The sequence below is a fragment of the Drosophila tropicalis genome, unplaced genomic scaffold, assembly GCF_018151085.1.
Source record: "Drosophila tropicalis isolate 14030-0801.00 unplaced genomic scaffold, ASM1815108v1 contig_878, whole genome shotgun sequence".
In the NCBI taxonomy this organism is placed as follows: domain Eukaryota; kingdom Metazoa; phylum Arthropoda; class Insecta; order Diptera; family Drosophilidae; genus Drosophila; species Drosophila tropicalis.
Window position 1 is genome coordinate 10,836,707 of NW_027173374.1, and position 25,906 is coordinate 10,862,612.

General features: G+C 38.0%; 1 protein-coding gene across 2 annotated transcripts in view; it reads right to left on the reverse strand.

Moving 5' to 3' along the window:
- Positions 1-8,273: 8,273 nt before the first annotated feature.
- Naam (Nicotinamide amidase) overlaps positions 8,274-25,906 on the reverse strand; it is a 28,230-nt gene continuing 10,597 nt past the window's right edge. The window contains exons 1-7 of one of the 2 annotated variants that reach the window (XM_068300240.1): positions 21,047-21,178; positions 20,734-20,857; positions 19,553-19,739; positions 10,559-10,663; positions 9,637-9,771; positions 9,135-9,575; positions 8,274-9,013 (exon numbers count right to left, since the gene is read on the reverse strand). In XM_068300240.1, coding sequence (XP_068156341.1) covers positions 8,894-9,013; positions 9,135-9,575; positions 9,637-9,771; positions 10,559-10,663; positions 19,553-19,739; positions 20,734-20,819 — 1,074 coding nt within the window. In that variant the 5' untranslated portion in view covers positions 20,820-20,857; positions 21,047-21,178 and the 3' untranslated portion in view covers positions 8,274-8,893. Of the gene's footprint in view, positions 9,014-9,134; positions 9,576-9,636; positions 9,772-10,558; positions 10,664-19,552; positions 19,740-20,733; positions 20,858-21,046; positions 21,179-25,906 lie in introns of those variants that run through there. The other variant, XM_068300239.1, reaches the window with a different exon arrangement.

Genomic DNA, 25,906 nt, shown 5'->3' on the forward strand with positions numbered 1-25,906 from the left:
TGGATTGTATTTACAATCCTTTTTCCCGTTTTGGGTTTTGGTCAAAGGAATGGTAAGTAATAAATGCATTAGAGAAAGTCATTTAGTTTTAATATTTGAAAAAACTTTTACCAATTTCGCGTCATTAGCTGATTGTAATCTTAGGAAATCGGAAAAAAAGTGGATACTGTGCATTTCAGACAGTGTTCAGTTATGATACAATCTTGGATGAATGCCTCCCTTGGGATTATTCAGGATGTAACATCGAAGGCAATATGTTCCGCAGTTATACAGACTGTCGATATCACTGTGTTGTAAAACCTTCAACAGTTGCATGGGTTAAAGACCGTGAGTTGCAATTCGTTTTTGTATTGACACAACAACAGTGAGTTTTGGCTTTTAGACAGATGTCATTTGAATATTGAGGAACCTGATCCAAGTGAAAGCGACTGTACAGGAGGGTATGTATGGTCTTTTGACTGGGATCTGCAAGAGTGCATTGGTCGATATTACCAAGGGTGCACAGTCCATGGAAACATGTTCAAACAAAAAGCTGACTGCGTGAATTTCTGCCAGCCATTGGCCTATGTGAATTATAGTTCAATTTCTTGGAAGCTGGATGCCTGCTTTCTTCCCGTTTCCCAACAATACGTACGTACTAAATGTGAGAAAGGTACTGAAATTTTCAGCTATTATTCAGGCAGAAGGAGGTGCGTGAAATCCAAATACTATGGATGTGAGATTCGAGGCAATAAGTTCATCTCCTTAGACGATTGCCAACAAAAATGTGCTCAAAATGATGTTCCTTCCACATTGTACAGATAAGTCCCTGTTAGACTCTTTATACTTTCAAATATAAACTACCTTTTTAAAGGGCTTTGTTAAAGTTGATATAACCTACCATACCTAGTTTCAAAATTTTGCGATTAATCAACGTAAGCAAAACAATATTCAGGTTAATTCGGATATCTTAATGTAATCGGATGAAGTTTAAATTATTGAGACAACGTTATTTCTTTAGGTTCCTGGAGTAAGAGTTCTTACATGGATTAATTTAACTGAAAACGTGTTTAACCCGATTTTATCTCTTTAAATTGAATGCAGAGTTAATTTTGCTTTAATCTTTCTCTTCCTTCTCTCTGGTCTCCAATCCAATTAACAGTTTTGCTTGTCATTTACGCCCTGCGTCTATCAATTTAATCATTATGCCGAGGCGATAATTTTAATGCTAGGCAGTCCGGGCTTGGTCTTACTCTTCATGGACCGCCCCAACATATTACCCACTACCCATCAGCCATACCATCGTATAGAGTAGTAGCTAATTTACTAGAGTTTACCTTTTGCGTCATTTTCTTCACCAAATACAACAACTGGCAACTCATTTGTCTGGTTCTGAGACTGCTTATCCCTGTCCCACAGGCCACTCGAGTGCCACTCAACAACATTCGAGCAACACTTGGCATTGTCCCACATACACACACACACACTCACTCTTACATATATTGGCCATCCTCCCCATATCCATATCCATATCCGTGCCTCTAATGAAGCGCAAATGTTGATGTAAAAATTTAATTTAGTTCCTAACCCAAAGGATGGCACACACGCAGGATCTTTGTCTGCACATCCTTGCCAAGCTGGAAGCTGGAATGTCCAAATGTTATGCATCGTGTGGCAAAATGCGTGTTTACCTTCTAATGTGTGCGTGACATGGACCCATGGGTTATACGTGGACACACGCAAACACACTCACACAAACACATCTAAAATTACGTATACGCAGTGTTACTTTATTTTTGGTTGCCGTTGTCCTTCTGCCTGACGCAAAAAAAAAATAATAAACGATGGTCGCCACGTACATGTATTAAAAACAAAGCGCACTGCAAAAGAGAGAGAGAGAAAGCGAAAGAAAAAACCCAAACAAAAACACAACGAGCAAACAAAAACGCTGACAGGCAAAGGCCTGGTGCCTCCCATAAAACCGACGGCCTGGAATAAAGGAAATCGGCGAGAGGATAACTGGGGGAGTAGAAGGTTCGCGGTAAAGCAGCACCAGCAAAGGCAAAACACATCATCACAAAGCAAAGCTAACAAACTGCATGGTGGAACTGGTGACCAGCGACCGGAATGAAGCGTCGCGTCTCCGGTTTTACCCTACCTTTCTCCTGGGCGGCAAATGAGTTGCCATTGCTTTCGAACCGTGACACGAGGATATTTTACATATGACAAATAATAAGTTTATATTAAACCACAAGAAAAAGTTTAAATTCTTTACCAAACACGCAGATTAAAAGTTGTCACTTCTAATTTAATGAATGAAACAACAAATTAGTTTTCAATGGGTTCTTAATCAGTGTACCAGTGCAGGCAAGGCAAACTAAATAACCAACAACGACAAAGGATATGAGTATGAATATAAGTGGGAGGGAGGTTCGACTCGATTCGCTTCGCTTCGGTTCAGGTTCAGGTGCTCACTCACGGTGCTTGTTTATGGCTTTGTTTGCACTTTTGTTTATGGGTGTGTATGTACATTTTAAACGCTATGAGCACCTGTTCCGCGTGTGTGTTTGTGTGTGTGTGTGCATGTGGGGAACTGTGACCGTTCCGTGACTTGTTCCTTCTGCTGGGCTCATTCTTCGTGCAGCTCCCACATAGCCACAAAACCAAAAGGTTCAGTTTTAGTGTCAGCTGACAGCTGCAGTGATTTTAAGCGTCCATCAAAAGCTTCTGTTTGACATTTAATTGTTGCACACTGACGTTGCTATTGTTGATATTGCTGCTGTTGCTGCTGCTGTTAGTGTTATCCTGGCTGATGTTCTGGCTCCGGTACGTCGTCGTCGTCATCAACATCATCAACATCAACCTACAGGGAGAGTTACTCCTGTTTATGTATCCGGCTTTGTTTGGTCTTGGTTCAAGGTGACGCATGTCATGGGGACCAGAAAAAAACAATTTCAACACGGACAAACCATAAAAGACCAAAAGTCAGGTGCTTTATTACACATTCAACGGCAATGCGGCAAAAGATTACACAAAGGTCCAAAGCAGGTGGCCTTAATTTAGTTAGAGATGAGTTTGAAATGAAATTCAAGTTGCCGTATTTGGAATGTAACCATTATTGCGGTACATGTAGCAGAAATTTTTCATTTGAAATTGGATTTCTTTCTGTTTTTGCTTGTCGCTTTATTTCTCAATTAAGCTCTTTAATTTGACATCAATTCATATTTTGATGGGTCGTCCATCCCTATACACACCTGGCCATTTGAAAACTTTAAGTTCCAAGAACTCTCTACACATGTTGGCAAACGTTTTGTGGTTTCCATTTAGAGCAAAGACCAGTCGAGCAAGCAGGTGCGGATTAAAAAATAAATGGGTACTGAGCCAAAAGCTTAGATATCTCTGTGAGTGGACAATACAACTGCTAATTGGGCTAGAATGACTGTTTTTAGATTGGTTGTTCTGTGTAAATGCAAATGAATTTATTTCGTAGAACTGCGTAATTGCTGCCCAGATGAACAGATTTTGAGATGTGATTCTGAGAAACTTCTTTTCATTTGCCTTTTTTTAAGCTGAACCAGCCCTGCCATTACCACAAAATTTTGTGTTGTACTTTTTCCTTTGGGGTACTTCTGCTTAATTTCCAACTGTCAGTCGAGTTGCCTTTGCGACTCAAACATACACACACACACATACATACACATACAGAGATACACACATGGCTGACCATTTTCTAATGGCCTTTTCGTGGTCAAGCATTTAAGCGCTCCCCGACCCACGACCCCAGAGCCTAAGCTTCAACTCAACCCCTCAACTTTGACCCTCTCTCAAACTGCGACCCACTTTGGCTTTTACTTTGTGCAAAACCACAAAAGTCGTAGTACACACACATACACATGTCAAAATACGTATACTTACACCTATGCATACATATATACACACACACCTTTTCTGACCATTTCGCACACGATGTTGCGGTTGTGTTGACATTTTAAATGCCTTTTCATTTGTCTCCTGCCATTTTCCATGTCCTTTACTGATTCTCTCCGCTCCCCTCTCTTTTTTGTCGCTAATTTCATTTCGTTTCCCGTTTAAAATGCCGCAAAATGTATACAAATGACAATTTGACATTAAATTCTATAGAGCAAATTCAACTTTGACCCAAGGCAGAATTAGAACCTTTTACATATTCCGAATTGCGAGGAAAAACTTGGCTAATGATTCCCCAGTCGCACTCAACTAAGTTTCATGCTAGCAAATCTAATTCATATACTTTGCCACACTCGCACACACATACACACACATGCAAAGCAAATATAACAGCTGGCTCGAAAACTTTTCGCTCTAACTATACAAAATAATTTCCATATTTTGGTTATATGTGTATTTTCCATTTTAATATCTCTTTCATAGTTCTTTTTTTATCCCCAGAGAAGAGCACTTTGAATTGAATTTTATTTATTTCAGTTTGTTTCAATTTGCTTCGTTCCGTTCCAATTAAGCGAGAAAACTCACATTTTTCACAAGAAAAAGCATTTTGAATGTAATTAAAAAAAGATCACGTATACGACCGGATGCTGCATGTGCCCCTGGAGGGCAATTTCGGTGAAGATGAAACCTATTAATGACCGCCTTTAAGGCTTTACATTTATGTTGAACATGATGCCAAAAGTTTTGTCTGATTCAGATAATTTTGTCTTTTAATCGGAAACATATTTAATTGTCCAATCATTACATTTATGTGCATTTGTATTTGACTCTAGACAAAACGTTCTAATTACAATCGTTAATAAACTTAATACTCTTCTGATATATATTAAATATATATATTTTCTCGTCAAAGGAGATTTATTTTTGAATTCAAATGGCATAAAGTTTGCACCAAGTCGACATTAAATTGATTTTCTTATTATGATTTTTGTGTTCATCAGTTTGGCTCGTTTTCAATTATTATGGCACTTCAACATTCTCAGTTTTCCAATTAAGTCAAGCAATTAAATACATTCTATTTGATGTATTTTCACTGCCAGATTACGGCTTTCCACATGCACAACCCACCCGCCCCTTATCCACGCCAACCACGCCCAATCCCATGCACACATTGACACATGCACATAAGTGTCATAAATGTTTGGTAAATATTTTATGAAATTTGGTATAAAACTGTCGACAAAATTTTTAGCACGCTGTCAGCACTAAAACTAACAAATAAACAAGCAAACAAAACAAAGAGCAAATATTTACGAAATTCTAAACTGTAATCAAAGCCACGTTAGACAAAAACCGAGGAGCCTCAGAAGTGCGTGGGTGACTTGACGTAGAGAACCGAAAGACTGAAGACTGAAGGACTGAAAGTGGTAGTGGTAGATGCCTGACAACGGTTGGCTAAGCACCAAGTGTGCTTAATGACAAAACTTTGCAAATCAGTTGAAGAGCATTTCATTGCCGTACACTGACTCAAACTGAATGAAACATAAAACTCTCATAATCTCGTACTCTGCACAAATGCACCAGAACAAAAGAAGGAATGGGAGAATAAGTGTAAAAAAAGAAAAGAAAAACTTTCCCAACCGGCAAACTCATTTGACTGCATTAAAACTAATATTCTGAGTTGCAGATACAAACAGACAGACAGACACTGTATATGTATATGTGTGTATATCACTTGTCATTTGTATGTATGTATGTGTGTATGTAAATACGACTGCTATACAAACAGAATAGCTTGAACTTTTGAGAATATTCTTTAACTGAATCAGTTTTAGTTTTGCAAACTTCGTTTACCTGAGCAAAAATTTAATTACAACTCCAGAGAGCGTGGCAAATTTTTGTCATATTCATAATTAAAAACTTTTTGGCGCTTGGCATCCAATCTAATCAGCAACAGCATGGTTGTATCCCCACCCCTTATATACTTGGCTCACCCCTCTCTAGAACCCACCACATCATCAACAAAATTTGGCATGGCAAATTGGTTTTGACATTTTCTGCTGCCACTGCCATCATAGCCAGATGCAGACCCACTGCTGCTCTTGCTCCTGCTGCTGACGCTAATAAATAAATTATAATTTCAATAAGGTTTTTGCACAGCAAAAAACTAATTTAGCAACCACTGGGTGCAACTTGCAGCAGGGCAACTCAGCATAGTTTATAATAAATGTTTATTTCCCATCAGGGGTGAATTCAGCCAGACTTTTATGCACCTAAGGATAATGGAAAACATTCAATGGCTTAGGACCTTGCGAAAGAGGCAAAGGGCATCAAATTGTTGGCCACAATTAACATTTTAGTTTCGAATAACAAACGATTCTTTGATCAGATATCTAAGACATGAAAACAATGCCTCAATAATAATTAATAATAACAAAAAACCAATCTTATGTTTTTATTTGCACATAAAGTAAATGTCTTGTTTCAAAGTTTTCCATTTCGATTACTTCAAATCAGTTGAAATCTTTAAAATCGATTGAAAAGAGGTTGCTCAACTCATAAATTGTTTCCTAGAATTGTAAAATTGTTCGTTTGAACAAATTTACTAGTTTTTTACGTTTCTTTAAATTTGTTTTAATTCTTAATTTAAAGAACATAACCCAGGACTTTAAAATCATTTGGTTTCAGCTCTAAGGGATGAGCCATGGGGTGAGAAAGAGAGGAAATTTGAAAAAACAAACCATATAAATGTGCTGACTGTTAAACGTTTCCTTGTTTTCCATCGGCTTTGCCTAGTCCAGTTGAAAGGAAGAAGAATTCCTGGTGGTTGGGGAAGAGGAATGGAAGCAAAGGACTAACAACAGAAATAACAATCCGTGCAACGTTTAAAGAAAGTTTTCTATGTTCTCTGGGTGTTTTTTTTTTTTTTTTGTCTTCTTTTTTGTTATTGTGCTATGCTTCAACTAAAACAAACTTTAAATTTATTAACACCAGGCAAAAGTAAGTGGGTTGTTTGTGGGCGTGGCTCCACTTTTAGTATTCTTCTTATTTTTCTGTTGGGGTTTTTTAGAGTTTTTAGCATATTTTTTCATTTGGCAAATGTGTATGTGGTAGGTTTATGGACCAGTCTGGAGGCTAAGCACTGGCTTTTCGTGTGCGGTTCCCAAATCGTTTATCCACCTTTTGTGGCATGGACTGCCATAGACAATGAACTTTTACCGGAAAGAGAGAAGGGGATAGTAAAATCCACGAGTAAAAGAGAGGGAGCGAAGGAGGAATAATGCGTTGTATTCCCAGATCCAGACTTTGTTGTCATGGCATCTCTTGCGGTCGTACCACTGAAATCCACACGCTGCCAGCTGTCAGCGGCAGTGTGGAAAAACTGCCGAAAAAAGAACTTACACACACACACATACAAACATAAAGAGAGAAAAAAAGGAAAACGCTGATGAAAATTGCTTGCAAGTGGTTTCTGTTTCTGTGTCTTGTCCAACTACCCAGCAACCCGAGAACTCAGTCACCCAGCCAAGCCTTTGGCGTGTAATGGTCCCTCGTTTTGCTTGTAAAACTTTTGGATTATTGTCAGGCAAACACACACAGACACTCTCTGAAATCACATACATACACTCACTTATATGTGTATGGAAAGGCAAGGATGGGACGTGGACTGGCCATGTGCCAAGGCCTGGACATAGTAGAAATTCACATTCGCGTTTGGCTCTTAACAGAAAATTCTCGCATATTTTTCGACTTGCTCGTTGTCTGTTGCGTAGGCGTCGCCTGGTTGGCCGGGCCAGAAAAATCGACGGACTATGGACTTCACTTCATTGGTCCACATATGGATGTATATAGTAGTCCACAGAACATTGCATAGGATGCACATGGAGATGGTGTTGCCGAGGGCATCTGTTTGGGATTGTCTGACTTGTAGCTTGTAACTAGGCGTTAAGCTTCTTGTTTGCGGTTTGTTTTCTGATTGAGGGCCACAGACTGCGGTTGAGTTTTCAGGGGCACTTTTGGATTGGACAACTTTATTTCCGGAGGGGGGAAGCCTCGTCAAATGCCTTACAAAGTACACAGCAACTCAATCAGTTTGAAATGATTTGTGATACAATAACCCAATTGAATCTTTTTCATAACGTTATTAGTTTAATTATTGAAAGATGAGAAAAGTCGAAATAAAACTAATTTTCGATTCGTAGCTAATTTCCATTCCAAATTTCCATCTAAAAAGAAGACCTATTTTCTCTTGAAATCTAATCAGTCAGAGCCTCAATCTCAATTTAGACTGATAATAATCATATTTTTTTACTATAAGGGTAAGTTATGAAATTTATTCCGGGGCTTAGATTACAAATAGAGATTCATTTATTTTAATCTTTGAAAGTTTCATTTTGTTTATTTTCATTTAAGTACATACAATTTAAGTTTTGTTTTGTAGAAGCTTATTTTAGGGCAAAATATAATTATCATTATTATTGTATCGCAATGTTTGTTTCTGTAGAATGATATACCATTTATTGTTGGAACAGGTGCAGTCACACAACATAGAATATTTGTAGGATTCGGTGCATTTTAAAGATAACTAAGTATATCGTATTATGTAATTTTTAGATAGAGCCCTAATACCGAAGATTACTATCCGTAATACTTAAGCCCTCTGATCTGTTTTTTTGCACTTTTCTTTTCTTTCTCTTTAAAGTTATGGAAAATTCCACAATAAATAACAATAAAAATGTTTGCCAATTTAGTTTCATGTATAGCAAAAGCTAGCCAAAACTACGAAAGAGGCACTTAGTTTGGGTGATATGAGTATCTAATTCTAGTAAAACTACATAAAATCCACAATTATTTTCATTTTTGTCTTTTATCCATTTAACCAGGTCATGTAATGCTTTTCAAAGGAAATTAAAGCCCAGCGTGATGCTTCACTAGCGTTTTTTTGCTATGTTTTAAATACTTCTACCATTTATCAGTAACTTTTCGTCTAATAAGTGGGCCGAAAAGCATTGCGCTGAGAGAGTACAGAATCGGGACTCTTCAGTTCCATGGCAAGTTTATAGCCCAATTCAGGACGGCGATCTCGACCCTCAGCCATAGCCTTGACCTAAAAGAAATGTAAAGGGAACTATATAAAACTCAGTAAAACAAAAAAGCAAAAGGAATATTTTTAGAAAAACCAACATGGTCTTAAGGTGGGAATATAGAAAAAGGTTTTTGTTGCCTACCTCATTGGTATGGACAATAACTCCATCGCTAGTCACCACCTTCTCCTTGGTATGTTCAATATCATGAAAATCGGTGCCCCGGCAGCAATCATCAATCAATATGGTTCGATAGCCAGCGGATAGGGCATCAACGGCCGTGGCTCCCACACACACATCGTAGGCCAAGCCACAGACATATATGTCTGTTGCACCCTTCATCTTTAACTGGGCATTCAATGTGGTATCCGAGAGTTTCTTATTGTCCCAGAATACAGAATAGGAATCCACTTCGGGATTGGTGCCCTTGTACACTTTGATGCCATGGTCCACCACTTTCAAATCTTTGTGGAGTTCAGCTCCCCACGAATCTTGTACACAATGGCGTGGCCATAAGCGTTGCTTCATTGGTGGCGGACCAGCAAAGATGACCGTATCGAAAACCTGAGCCGAATCAGCATCCAACTAATGGGGGGCAAGAAAGATGATGAAGTAACTGACATCACGTCAAATTCATTTCACTTACCGCTGATGATTCGTCCATTGGACGCATTTTTACATTATCAATAAAGGAAACATGATCGCTGGGATGCCAGTCCAATGAATAGAATACGGCGTCAAAATCCACAGTGTCCAGGAGCTTATTGATGGGCTCCAGTATCTATGCGAATGCAAATGCAAGAAAAGAAAAGAGAAAAAGCGGAAACATTGGATTAAGTTGAAAGTTTACGGAAAGAAGGAGATGGCGGATGGACACAAAGTGTCACGTCTGCAAGGCAAGATGGAGGAGAAGAGAGAGAGAGTCCATAAAACCGACAACGAGTGGCGGAAGTGCGTGTTATTAATTTTGACAAATTTTCATGTTCAAGTACGCCAGAGAGTTCAGCGTAAGCGGGCAGAGCAACAGAGACGATAGAGCAAATGAGATGCCGAGTATGAGGATGAGGGAAAAGCCACAAAGTCAGCGAATGGCAGATGCCAGATGGAGTCAAAATTGGAGCCTGGGTAAGCGTTCTCGATGCTCTGATACTGTGGACGACATCCGGCGTGTGTCGCAGTCGCGGATGCGACTTAAGTAAAGCATATCCGCTTCCGCCTCTGCACTCGACACACACACACTTATATATATATATATGTATATATATAAGTATATATATGTACAACGATACAGTTTCTGTCTGGCATGCAGAACAGTCCGCTTTCTTCCTTCTGGCCTCCTGGTTTTTTATCCTTATCCTGTCTCATCGTCAGCAGCGGCAATGACTTTGACTCTCATCCCATTCCAGCTCTTGCCTTCATTTTCATTTCTTGTTAGGTTCTTTTTTTTTTGTATTTTTTTTATGTCTTCCGCACCTGCTAAGCTGCCGGCCACGCCTCTTCACCTCTCGGTTGCCCTTTATGCTCGACTCCACCAAAAAAAAATAAGTAAAAAGAAACCACACACTCACCTCGTGTCCTTGCTGCTGTGCACTGCAATTACTTATATCCAAGGAACCACTTATAAAATCATTTTGTACATCAACAATGAGAAACGCGTTCACCGGTCTCACAATCTGCAAGAGGGAGAGAGATATAGATAGATGGATAAATAGAGGAGGAGCTCCGAAAAAAAGTAAAGAAAAACTGGAAAAAGAAGTAAAATGAAACATGAGCAGCCACAAAATTTTTGTTAGAAATTTGTATGGCAGCAAAAGTAAGTGAAGCAGACGACGACGACGAGGACATCACAAAAGACGCTGGCCCAAGACGCCGAAAGTACATACTATCCTACACATATATAAGAAGGAGCACAAAACATGAAAAGCTAAAAAGAAAATTTGTATACATACATGAATGTGTGTGCATTAGTGTTGCGTGTATGTGTGTGTGTGTCTACTGATGAGTTTCTTTTTTCACCGCTCTGAGTCGTTATAAATGCGTTTTAAATGAAGTAAAAGCCAGTCAAAAAACACATTCTACAAAATTTTCACTTCACATTCAAACAGTTAACGAAATACACTACAAAAGCTGGCCAAGTCAATTACAGACAGCCTTTTTACTAGCAAATGAGGTACAAAATTGAGAATTCTAATAATGGGAGATTTATTTTGTGGCTTAATGAAAATGCATATTTAATTAAATGAACTATGTTTGACCACAAATTCAATGTACCACATTATACACTACACACACGCGAAACATAGAGAGCAGCTCGTTAGGTTGCCATTGCTATCTTGACTGTCAGCCCAAGCTCCGGCTCAGTCCCAGACCCAGACCCCAACCAGGCAGACAGGGGAGCAACATCATCAACAGCCTCCACAGTCAGTCTTATGTCTGTCGTGTCTCCCCCCTCTTAGTCTAACTGCTGTCGGTGCTACTCTCAGTAAGCTGATTATGTTCGAGCATATTTAAAATTAGTGAAGCGCTTTTAATTTGTTATTTATGTGCACGCTGATAATGAATGATTATGATCTATGCGCAAACACTGGGTCCAACGGAGATGAGATGCAGCCGCTCATGGAGAATACTCACCGGAATATCAAAGCATTCATGGAGCAGGGAGCAAGGAGCGCTTTTGATTTGTGTTAGAGCATTTAAAATATGTCATCCAGCTAAATGCCTTAAAGCGGCAAAACGTGAGCATTGCAACACTATGGCAGAAGATGCAAAATGATGTAGGAGAAGGAGGAGCAGGAGGAGCTGTGTAGCAGGTGGATAAGGAAGAGTAGAATATACACCGCTTAAGCAGTTGATGATTTATCACCATGCCGCTCAGCTACTACTAGGAGATGCAACGAGCAGCATCGCCACCAACAACAACAACAACAGCAACTAAAACATCATCACCAACTTCTGGATCTATGTAGATGCAGTGTGTGCACCTCTTACGGAAGTGATTTACATTTACATGGCGAACATTCTCCACATTTTGAGCATAGTTTTGGGTTGAAGACTGGAGGGGCAAATATGGGTCTTGGGGATTATGTTACGAAGACAGACACACTTTAGAGATAATGGCGCCGGATCAAGGTAGTAAATGTATCAATTTAGCCAAGTCGTAAGTATGAATATGTGTGTGTGTGTGTATGTGTTGCCTGTCAGATGGAATCTGCATGCTTAAGTGAAAATTGCAAATGTTGGGTAATTACGTTACGGTTAAAAGTAAAACGACCAATTCAGCTAATCTTTCAAATATGATAAATTACGGTTTCCTTGGGAAATTTATTTTCACCAAGCACATAAAGACGTAGAAATGTTAACATGAGAGCAGACTTCTACATGTATCTGGAAAAACTAGTTACCAAATTGACGCAGTTCAAAGGAGGATCCTTAGTCGAATCTGTTTTAATCTTAAAGTGACCGTAACTCAACCTTTGTTTAAAATTTCATTTGCAATTCGTCCTATCGTGTTTCAGATTTGTGGAATATTAGTTATTAGCTCCCTGCAGTTTTCCTTTGTCTTAGCCTACGGTCTAATTCAAAATGAAAACCGCAAGTAAGAATTTTGTAGTTACTGCTGCAACTGACAAGACTTCATCAGCATCATCATTACCATCAACACCAACAACAATAACACCCGCAACAACAACAAAAGCTCAGCAATAACAAAAGCCACAAAGTGATTCCATCCCAAAACAACTTGGCCGCAATTTGCACAGCAAGTTTCCTGAAGTGAAGGGGGCCACACCTCAAGAAATTGGATTCTGGCATCCAATTATGAGCTATCTCGAGCAGCTGCTTCCAACTCTTGGCAAATTAACAAGCACCTCACACCCCCATCATTGCCAATTCAGTCCTTAGCCTTGGTCTGGAGCTAATACAAACAACTGACCTAACACCGGACCCTTTTAAATTGTGCATATTACGCTGTCCCTTCTCTCACTCGTCCTCTCACAAACTCACCCATTCATTCGCTCACTAACTCTCTCATTCAATCTCAACTCCTCCTCACCCTATGAACCATTTTAATTTAAACTTTTCAAGCTAAAACTATGAATCTTTGATTAAAGTGCTGGAAAATTTCTGTTGCAAATATGTTGCTGATAAATTAATTATACGAGCAACAGCAGAGAGTATGGGCGGGGGGTTGGGGTAAGCAAAAAAGGTAGATATATGGGCAACCTCAGCGACCACACTGAGGAGTTTGGGAAGCTAAGAGCATGTCTTGGCACCTTTTTTGATAGTAACCACAGCAAATCTTAAATTCAAATTACACTTCAACCCGATTCTGTCAGGGCCAACAAAAGGAACAAGTTAGAGAAATAATTTTACACAGACACAGACATAGACAAATCCAGACAGAAGCCGACTAAGCGGGAAAGGATTGCAAAGAGGAAGCAAGGGGTGACAAAGGAAAAGATGGCAGCTAGAAGAGAGGACAGGAAGGCTTGGTATATTCTAGTGGCAGTGAGAAACTTTCGTCTTTCGTTTCGAGTCAATTTCAGTGGCGAATAAATTTCAAAATCCGTAAAACCCAAAGCGTCGACGTTTTTGGGTTTCCAGCTAGCTCATCCCGATTCAAGCATGGTGCCTACCCAGGCAGACAAACTGTCAGTGTGTGTGTGTCTCGTGCCAAAAAAAGTTGCAAGAGCTAAACGAATGACGACGACGACAACGAGGACAGGACACGATTCGAATGAAATTTGAACGTGGTATTGAAGTATGTGCCAAAAAGGGAAACGTGCTCAGGCCAGAGCCCAAAAATACCGCCCCAGACACACCCACCCGTCTACACACACACACACACACCTCTCCGTCTGCGAGTGTGTGGGAATTACTGTGTGTGTGTGTGTATTGGGTGCTTTGTGGGAGGCAGGTGCTAAAGCAATTTCCGTTCTGAAATTGTTGCATAAGTTGGCGGCGTTCACCAGATACATACATATAGCCACCAATACATACACACACACATATATAAAGCTATATATATATTTGGCATAGGCAATCCACATCGTCTCTGACAGTTTCTGTGGATTTGTGGGCGTGCCTGTGGGCTAGATAGGTAGATGGATGGTTGGGCAAATGCTGGAAAATTACATTATACAATTTATGCCACTGGCAGACAGAATGAAGTTATGTAAGGGTAGCGGGGGTAGTCGCGAATAAAAATAGTTTTCACTGAACTTAAAAAAGAAAACTATAAATAAAAGTATGTGGCAAAAAGAGTCCCCCTTCCATGCTAGCCAGATGTGGGCAAAAGTTGATCGTACTGACATATGTGTAGAAATTAAAAAGGTTGAGAAGTAGATAACTCGAAGTCCAAAATAACAAAAAATAAGTCTCAAACTTACAGTCCTTTAATGGAAAAGCTCAAAGGAAAAACTTGTTATTATGCATAAGTACTTACTGATAAAAGTGAAGGTAAGTACAAAGAATTGAATAAACTTGACTTTTCTCATAAAAATATTCAAGTTAAAATTAAAATTCTAAATCAAACTTTTAATTAAAGTCAATGTTAAATTTGCAATAAGGAGAAAACTGTCTATTCTCGTCAAGAGTTAAATGAAATTTTGATTTAAAATTAACTCTTATTAAACCAACGACTTTTGTATCTTAGCAGTTATAGTTCATTAATAATTTTCAACTATTTTTACAATTTTTAAGAGTTTCAGACCCAATTATTTTGTAAATATTGAAATTCACAATTTTATTTTTGTCAGCTTAAAATTTTAGGTAATTTTCTTGCACATTTGTTTCTTTTTTATATATTATTTTCTTGGTTTTCGCCTGTCTAACAGTTGTTTTTTCTTTTATGAACAAACGAAAATCAAATAACATTGAATTGAGAAAGAAGAAGAAAGGATGTCCTGTTGTCTTCTCTTCTTTCCTCACCTCGCCCAGTATTTGGGTAAATGTGAGTTTCCATGTTTTTATTTTGTAATTTTCCTTCTTTTTTGAAACGTTTGCAGCCATTAGAAACTTTTATCTATATGGAAATCTCATTTTTCATGTGTCTCTTTACAAATAAAACGCACACACACACACACACACACAAAAATGTCCAATCAACTTAAAAACCAAAAAGTTATCCAACTCCACCCCCGCCCACGAAACTGGTCAGTTGTCTGATTGGGGATGACCTACCTACATTTCTTCATTACATTTCCTTTCCTTTTGGATTTGGCTTCGACTGGGGCTTCGGCTGGGGCTTTCTGTGTTCGGTATGTTATAAGTCATTAACTTTCTAAATAATCGCCGCAGCGTGTCAACTTTGGTCGTTAAACTTTCATCAGTTGGACAAACGGTAAAGCCGGTGGGGAATGGCAACGTAAAAAATTAAGCGACAAAAAGAGGATATAGAGAAAGATATGAAGAGAGGGCATGGAGAGAAGAGAGACGGTTGTGAGGTGGATGAGATGGCAAGTGTGAGAAGTGTGAGAACAAAAACTGAGCTAAAATTTATAGCAAGATATTATTTTCCGCTCGATGAGCACAGAAGTTGTAGGGCGACTTTTGGCACTCAGTGTGTCGCTTCTCTATCCAGTTCATGCCCCTATTCCTGTCCCTCTATGCCTTGAATCTGTGCCGAATTTCCCTCTGTTTCTCTCACTTTGGTCTTCATTTTATTCTTCATTTTTATTTTTTTTTTTGGTGTCGGTGCGTAACTGAGCACAAAAAAATGTGCCACATTGTGTGCCATAAATGAAGACATTATAAACGATGCTGTGTCTCCCTGTGCTTCTGTATAAGTAAGTGCCCGCCCAAGATTAACGGTAGACATTGTAAGACACTTAAAGCTGTTGAAGATTTTTGAGTTACTTTATGGTTGGGGGGTTCAATGAACTATATGATTATGCCCCCCAACCCACCCGTAAAAGACTGAGCCTCTCCGATGATATATGTATGTAAGCCCGGCAAAATGGTTTCCCTCTTCTTTCAATTTTTTATTCCGACCAGGTGCTGGGCCACATAAGAGTAGAGTCACTGTATGTGTGTGTGTGTGTGCAAGTCGGCTATAAATTTATTATATGAGCAAAAAAAAAAAGGCATTTAAAGCAATAAAAAATGTACACAAATGTCAAAAGGAAGTTAATAATTGAAATTGAATGAAAATATCAACCGAAAATTGTTGAAAAATATTTAAAAGCCAATCAACTCATCATTAAATATTAACAGTGAAAAACTACACAAAACTTTTTTGCCATAAATAACAACATTTTCTTGCCCAGAATTTTCTCAAAATAATATAAGTAAGGTTTAAATTTTGCATCTCATATATTATTTGGATTCTTATTTACTAAAGTAAGGCATTGTACATAATATATTAATGTACATTGTACATACTTAAGTTTATTTCATTTTTCTAAGTTAGCAATTTGATAAATTTCACTTTACCTTTAACCTTTCTTGGACTTTCATTTAAAAAGGTTTATTTCCTGCACCTTTATCAATTAATATAAGACTATATTTATAGAAAGTCATTCGCACAGAAGGAAGAACTGAAAAAAAAAAACAAAGAACCCTATCATGCTATTGTGAAACCCTTAGGCTTGACTGAATCCAATTGGAAGCACTTTAACTTGGGCCACCAAGTAAAAAGGTCGCATTTAAGTATAACCTAGCTGGTCCCTCATCAAAAAATAATACATGAAAAAATGTAATGAAAAAGAAAAAAAACAAACGAGAAATAATGTAGTACGTTTTTGTCAAAGCCGCAGCATTTTTATGCTTCAGGCCACAATTTACCTCTGGCTCCACGTCACTTTACTGTTTCACTCTGCAAGTTGGTTAAAAATCATTTTCTGCACATTTAAGCACATAAATTACGCATTTTACACACACACACACATACAAACAGAGCAGACCGAAAGACACCCACAAAAATATACAAAACATCAAATTGTAAAAGCAATGTCATATTGAATTTGTGTATAAATCAAAATTCACCAAAAAATGTTACCACAAAGAGAGAGTCAGCTAGAGAGAGAGATAGAGTATTAAAAGGTTCTACCTTTTGCCATTACCATTGCTTTTGGCATTGATTTGTGCAATATTCTGGACACGGACACAAACACGGACATGCTTTTACATTATTTCCATAAATTTGCGTTCATTTCCATTTCCGTTTCCGTACTGTATAACTTCAAACGCCAATAACTCCGAAAAAAAACCCCGAAACCGCTTTTGAATTCCAAATGATTTATGGCGTTAATGTTCTATTTATGCGTTTATTTAATTTTAGCATCAACCAAAAATATTACAAAAAAAAAAAAAAAAAAAACATCCAAAATTTGGCCTCATAATTCTAAGTCCTCCATCCATTTATCTTTATCTCTCTCCCTCTTTGTCTCTCTTTGGTCTCTGGCAGGCTCATCCACTTGTCTACCATTTTGATTTGTTTATTATGCAAAATGTATTTATTTTTTTTTTTGTGTCTTTTTTTTCGTTTTGCTGGCGTTTGCCTCACCGACTTCAGGCACACATTAAACTGCAAAATTACCATTTATGCAATTCATGCGGAAATACAAACAAAAGTCAATTTTTATGGCTAGCGGAAAACTGGTGACGGTACATCCTGCAAGGGAAAGAAGAAGGACGAAGTGGTGTCTGGTGAGGCGAGTGGTGTGTGTAACGGGGCAGGGCAATCATTTTTTTAAGTGTTGCCGTTATTACAATATCAGCTGCCGGAACACTTTTCCGTTTTCTTCCTCATTTTTTGTTTATACACGTTAATAAATTTTTTCGTATATATGTACATATATAGAAATATATTTAATATTATACACAATTTGGCAAAATAGCAGTTGGGAGAGGGAGACACAAAAGGACTGGCAGGACGCATCGTTTAAATGGCATATCAAAAAATGAAATTATTTTCGCCTCTTTTTTTTTTTTTTGCCGAAATAATTTGTCGCGTGACAAACGAGAAATTGCTCAACAGGCAGGCATACAGACAGAAGAGGCTGTCCACATTGCGTATACGTAGTGTGATAACTTTTTTTACGTCATACGACAGATGGAGAAGTATATTTGTTTTCCACATACGAGGTTCGCTTTAGAAGTTTTTCCAAACAAACGAAGGTTTGATTGTAGTAGAGTAGTTGATTACACACAGTGCGTATACGTAATGTGAAAACGTCAAAAATGTAGACATTTATTTATTTATTTATTTATTTTAGCAATATCAGAACTTTTTAAATTGCCCTCCATCTAGAACTGGCTTGGTTTATATTAAGAAGGCAAAGGTCCTGACAAGTCCTGTAATATATTCACTTTAGGTCGATTTCGCTTTTGAATAAACTTTGATTTACTTACAATTGAAAAAGAGGGAAAACTTATTTTAAGTTCAAATGGCTTTAAAGCATCAATGCAAATAACAAGAATCCGTTTTAGAGCAACCAAAAATATTTTTCTGTCGTATCACGTACGCAATTTTATGGCAGCGACTGTGTTTGTGTGTGTGTGGGTATGCGAATGGTGCTAACAAAGTTGTGATGGAAGATGGCATGCCCAGAGAGCATAGACTACAATAAAATTATTCGAAAAACATTCTTGTTTTTTTTTTTTTTGTGTGAATTTTAATATGCTGCAAAGTCGCCGCCAAATGAAAGAAGACCAGATTCAAAGACAGGGCAGGGACAGAGGCAGGGACAGAACCAGGCCTTGGACTCGGATGCTACCAACTTCTGTGGCATTTTATTTGTCACGCGTTTTTATCACTTTACGTGAGTGAGAAAAGTAAGAGAAAGAGCAAAAGAGAGAGAAAGAGAGAGCGAGCGAGTGGAGAGATAGATGCTTCTCCGACCATTTGCAGCATCAGATTATCACATTTGCATACGCCGGCAAAGCTTCGTGACAGGGCCAACGCAATGATGATGACGATGAGGATGCGAAATGGGAAATGTGTATTTGCGGAGTGCGAATGGGGAATCAGTTTGGGTTTGCTGATGCCAGAATCATGTTGATTCTGACGAAGATGATAATAATGAAGATAATGATGATGATGATGATGATGCGGATGATGAAAGCAAACCCCATATGCAGAAGCAAAACCTTGTGACATGTGACATTTGCTGTAAGCGACAAACCAAACCGCATCCCCCAATCCACATCTAAGAAGTACTGATCAGGATTGAATTACACACACGCACACACAGAATCCCAGAATCGGCCACTTTGATTGTGTATTTCAATCCGCTGCATGTGTGTGCCGTGTGTGTGGGAGTAAAAACGTTGACAAATATTTTATTATAACATTTTCTGATTTTATGAGTCCCCGGATATGAATCACTGCGAATACAAGCAGCACACGTTGACACAGACAAGAAGTGGATCATAAATAGTAAAAGACTCACACCAAGACCGTTGAGTGTGATAAATAATTGTTAAAGCAATAAAAAATTGAGATTGTATCAGCTTTTCAAAAACTAAGTGACAAATCCAAGAATGCAAATAGATTGATTGAAATGTCTACAAATTTATATTACTTTTAAACTATAGGTAGAAAATGACTTGCAACTACTAACCGTTTTGATCCATTGATTCCAGCAAAATTTAAACTCCTCTCTATCAATAAAACCATCACCGTTTGTATCAAAGACGGCAAATATCTGCTCGAGTCGTTCGGCTGGCACATCATAAATGTGGCCCTTGTCATTGCGGAATAGAGCACGACAGATTAACGTGAATTCGGACAGATTCAGGCGGTCATCACTGCAACGGGATAAATCATAAAGTATACATATATCAAATGAGTCAATTGATTATGAGCTGCAAGGATTTGCCGTTTGGTATTTATAAATTTAAAGCATACTTTTCCGGGCAAGCACAATTTAAAATGTCAATTATAATTTAATTTATGCATGCCTTAATCAATTAACTTAGTTTTTTTTTTTTTTCATTTACATTTTGTTAATTTTCATCTATCGAGGCAGTTAATTCACTTTATTCTGTTTATATAATTTCATGCGATTTATAATTTCACTATCACTTAAATTTTTATATTTATTTTATTTCTTATTTACATTTCATGTTTTTTTTTACTGTTTTTTGTTTTAATTATTGATATTTTTAACACTTTTTGAATAACGGTTCATTATGCAGTCCTCATTTGCATTTGGTGTATTTATTTCGTTTAATCATTTATTTTGCGGTTTGGTAAGAATGCCAGCCAATGTTTTGTTAAAAAGTGATAAATTTTGGTAGACCGATTTCAATGCTAATTATATTTAACTAATATTAACAAATTAATACATACGACAAATAATTGTTTGGCCATATTTTTTTCTCTAGATTAAATTGCATTGCATTTCGTTTGTGCATTTAATTTATTATGCATCAACATGAAATTTTTGATCATATTAAACATTTATTATTATAAACGCGGTGTTTGTTTATGACATGCAAATATTTACAAGTCTTTTCTTCAATATATAAGGTTAAAAAAACAGTCTTTTAATGTTTTAATTTCAATTAATACAAATTCAAATCACCAACACGAAATTTTCCAACATTTCGATATAGTTTTAGTTATGTGTTGCATGTTTTAAAGACACGCAAAAACAAAGTTCCAATGGCTCGAAGACATATTTTTTGTATTCACATTATTAAGTTTGATATATTCACTAAAAAAAACTGTTGTGTATCACTTTTCTATATTGGTAATAATTGTTAAACTGGTTGAGTTTTATAGTTTTAGTTCACCTACCCATCCTTATCGAATGCCGTAAAACAAGCGTCCATTGCTGAACCGTTTGAATCGTCGATGACAATTGGCGGTGTTGGTGAATCCATAACTGCTGCTCCTACTGCTGCTCCGATGTTTTGGCAACCTGCAAGGCAAATAAACAAACCAACATGGCTCCAATTTATTTTCTTCTTCATATTTTTGCCCACCCCAGCAGTCCCTAAAAAGTGTTCTCTCTCCCTCTTAATGAAGCAGCTAAAAGTTAAAGTGAAACCATCAATAATAACTACACACACACATACACGCACGGACATAGACACACACTCACACACACCTCTTCTCTTAGAGTTCGCCCGCTCAGCTTGAATGCTTGGCAGTTACTAAAACTACTGGCTTAAGCCAAAATAAAAAAAAACATACAGAAAAAAAAAAACTGGAAAGGCAAAAGCAAATGCTTCAATAGATTTATCGAATAAACAAAAAATACTTATATCTACACCGCCCGCGCTCAACTCTTGGCCTCGTCCGTCCATTGTCATGGAGACGACGTCATCTTGTGGTTTATTTTATTTATTTGATTTTCATTGCAAGTGTGACGGTGAACAGTGGAACGAGGAGAGGTGCGGTTTCCATTAAGGGGGGGCAACCAGGAGGGATTGAGACGCACCCATCTGTATATACAGACCTACATACATAGCCATCACCATCGCCATCCCCATCTCCACTTCCACACCCACACCCATTCCCATTGCCATTTCGATTCTATTCATTCATCTACCCACATACCCACATGCTTACAAAGTCGCTTGGTAGCCCGGAGCGTTTCACCTGAAGGGTTTTGTTTAGCTTGTTGTCGTTGTTGTTGTTTTTCTCCTAGTTGTAGCTAATCAAAAAGTGTGCATTGTATATCAAGCTTTTGTTGCGGCAATGTGTGGAAAATGTGGAAACTGCCTTTCACCTTTCGCTTGGTGCACAAATGCTAATGGCTGCAAATGAAACTTTCGACATTTAACCTCGAATGCGGGCCCTTTAACAAAAAAAAAAAAAAGACCATAGAATTGCGGAGTCGATCATTGTTGTTCTTGCCCTATTCTCGTTGCTCCTGTTCTTGGTGTTGGTGGCGAAGAACTCGTCAACAAGAAGAAGAAATAAAAAGTACAGCACACACGCAATAAAACAATGTAACAAATTGCCTCTTAACTGCAACCAAGGCTTAACTCTTGGACGACGTTAAATCAAGTTTCATTTCACAAGGCCAACAGCTATTGCTGACACTTTGACTGGTTTTTTAATAGACACATTTTTTGGCTGTTGAAAATGACAAAGTTTCTTATGAAAAACGGCAATAATTAAAAATGCTGTCATAGAAAAGTGAGGATAAGTTAAGCTACAACCCAATAAAATGGTCATGATTCTCACATTAATAATGTAAATTTTCTCATGAGTATGCGTTTCAAGTTGAGTCTAAGTCCATGATTTGAATCATTCTTTTCCAAGACATTGCCAGTAAACATCTCAAATGCAGAGTATACGAGACTTGCTATAAAGTAATCGTCTCTCTTTCTCTCTCTTTCCCCCTTCTTTATATTCGATTCTTTGTTAGGGGATATTTCTGCAACTCCTTTCTTAGTATGTGTTTAATTTTCATGTACTGTAAAAATCCTTGCATTATTCCTTGTCTGTATGGTTACCTTTTAAGGGCTAATCTTTCACTTTTTTCCCCCAAACCATTTTCCATTTACATTGTCATTGGGACTGGGCAAACACACACACACACACACATACATGGAGACATAAGCCACAAAGCCATAGATTTCCATTTAACTTTTAGTCCTATTTCAGCCACAGACTCGACTCAACTGGATTCGAATCTTTGGTTGTTTTTTTTCTGTTCCTTCTTTGTGACTTGAAACTAATGCGCAGCAGGCGATAAATTTAAATTTATATATATCTCTATGTAGCGCATGTACATATACATCTATATATGTATGTGTTTACTTAATATTAAAGATTTATGCACAATATGTTGCTTTTACAGTTTACTCCGTTTTATGTCGTTTCATAGGTAAAGGGGCCAGCAGAAAAAGGCCTAAATAAAAATACGAAATATTGCCATAATTTATGTGGCCTTTTGTGGCCCCCCATGAATCAGCAAGAAAAACAAAAAAAAAAAAAAAAAAAAAAAAATTTAACATAAATGATCAGATTTTTCTACTCTTTAAATTGGCAAAGAAAAACAAACAACAGAACATCCGGAAGTTAAATACAAAAATGTCCTACATACTTACAAAATAATGGCCACGACTTTCTCATATCCTGTGGCCAATCGGTGAAATTCTGAGTCTGAACTCGCAACTCTTTTGTTTTGGTCTATTATCTTTTTAGCCCACTGCCCTTTACAGACAATAATATGGCCATTTCTCTTACCAATGCAGGGTATAAAAATGCGCATAATTTCAGCTCAAAGCACTAAAAGCTAAAAGCAAATCCTCCCCAGCAAGCAAAACCAAAACAGAAAAACAAAACACTAATTGAAAACTATTTTTGGACTTATTTCCCTCTTCGTTCCCGGCCTCTCTGTTTCTATCTCAGGGGGCCTTTTTGGGTTAAATATGTAAATTGGATATAACGCGAAATGTGCAAAACTTTTGCTGCGAAGCAATTTACGCGGCATTAAGTAAAACGCGTGCGCACACCTCACCTCAGCAAATCAGAGGGAAAAAATAAAAGTTTAGCTTTTTTTTCCTTCTTTCTTTGGTTGGGTGTTTTCTTTTTGCTGAAATTGTTTTCGATTAAAGTTGTTGTCGACGTCAAAGTCATTGACTAAATAAAAAGCATCATAAAATGCCAGCCAAGTAGTTAGAAGTGTGGAAATGGAGTAGAGTGGTTCTAGGGGAAGGGCGACAGTATATGCTGAATGTGATGTGGGGGGAGGGGGAAAAGCAAACTTTGACAATTTGAAAAGAAACAATGGAAGACCAGCACGTGTCCTGATTATGAGGTTGACTGCCGTTTTCAAATAGTAGTTGATCCCTGACACAGGTTACCGGTTATTGAAGTGGCCGAAAAAGGTTAAGACTTCAACTTGTGACACGAAACAGATTTTGAGGGTCTTTCAATTGCTTTGAACAATATTTTGTTTCTCTATTTTATTGAAAATAACTACTAGAAAGACTTGTTCATAGGTATTCATTCAACGTGGGTAAAAGTAGTTGAGCTAAACTGGTTATACAACAACAATTTCCATTACTGATAACTATTTTAGTAGACCAAATTGGAAATTATGTAGCCCATCCATAGAAAAAGAACTATTTCGCTAAAAGTAAAGTGAGAATTCACTTTGATGTTTTTGCCATGAATTGTAAATAACAATTAACGAACTGGCTATGTGGAATCAGTTTACACTAAAAATAATTACATACATATGTAAGTGTCAGGAAATGAAGTCAGATTCAAGATAGAATAATCACATTTCATCAGTGAATCGATTCAAAACTTTCTAATGCTCTTCTGGGCCCTTACCAAAAACAAAAAACACAAGAAATCCACAAAAACTTTAAGCTTCTAACATAAATCAGCAAAGAAGTTCTTCCGCGGTTCCTGCTCCAGCTTTTGGCCCCCGCCCATTCTCTCCTCCCCTCTCCACCTCTTGCCTGGGATGCTGTGTTCGTGTTACTGCTTATGCTTCATGATTTTGGCTCCCATCGACAGAGACGAATGAAAGTCTTGCATAATTTGCCAGTAGAGCGCTGAAAAGTAAATTACCGCCTAAGACTTCCTGTTTTTCTCCTGATGGCGCTCGCGTTGTCGACGGGCGTCAAAAGTGGCTTGTCAAGCTACCGAAGATGGGATCAGCTAATAAACCAAACTCATTCCATACCAAGAAACGAAAAGGAAAAACAGAATCAGGAAGGAGCTAAGTGGCGCGAAGCATTTAAAAAGCAAACGCTTCGGGGTTATATACCGACAATTGAATTGCCAGAAAAAGGAAGAAAAAAAATAAATAAAATAAATTTAGCAGCTGCTGCTGTTGGTTGGTTAAAGGGAGTGGGCGAAGGTAATGGTGAATGGGGCCGCCTATAAAAGACTTTCAATTTTTTGTTCGTTTTTGCGACGTTCACTTAATGCAGGCACGTCAGCAGCCCCACACACATACACACACTCACACACAAACACATGAGAAAGGACGACTGGGCAGACATTGATGGATACGCAAGTTGAGGAATGCCACGTCAGCTCAGCGGCAGAAGGTTGCCTTCCTTTTCGCCTTTCTTTCTTTTCACCGAGTAGGTGTCAGTCAGTTCCACACACAGTTCCCCTCGGTGCCTCATTTTGTCAGTCAGTCAGTCATTCCCAGCTGCCAGGGACATGTCAAATGGGGATCGGTTAGGATAACAAACAGATAGCTGTGATTTGACATGTTTATTTTTATTAGCCAGAGTCAAGAATAGAATGTTCGCAAAATGAAAGTGGGACTAAAATTGTTCTTTTGTTTAATTTAAGCTTAAGTAAAAGTAGTTTTAAAAGGCTTTTTTGCCTGATGTTTTTGTTAAGGCCACCTAACAATATGAATTTGAGTGTCCTTTGAAGAATTGAATGAATTTCATCTGAATTTTGAATGTAGCAAAGGATTATCTTATTAATAATGTTGAAAACTTTCTCATCTTTTCGTTTTGACTTTGCAATGCCCCTTCTAGATAGAACTATGACTACGCTCCTTTAATTCTTTTTTTTTCTCATCTCATTCCTCTAACCAATCGGTGTGTATGTGTGTGTATTTACTGGCTTTTATCACTTGTTAGTATCTAAAAATACGTGGCGCACATGCCGCCTTTCATTTCATTTCATTCCATTCCGTTTTTGGTTTTCCTTACCTTGCCGCCGCTTAAATACAGAATGATAAATTGCCATTTTGACTGCGGTCTCTGGTATACCCCTCCCTTCAGCCTCACCGCCTTCCCTTCACTACATTCTTCCCTAGCATTTCTTCCCTGCCATGCCGTTCTTTCGTGTTCACCGCAGCGTTTCTGAAATGAACTCAACTCTTGCATGGGTTTTAGTTTGCTTTCGGTTTGTGCGCTATACCGCCGCCTAAACAAAGCCCTAAAACAAACGCACACACACTTACACACGCTTTAACACACACACACATACATACACTATAGAAGTTTTCAGGGGTCTCGAATTGGCCTGG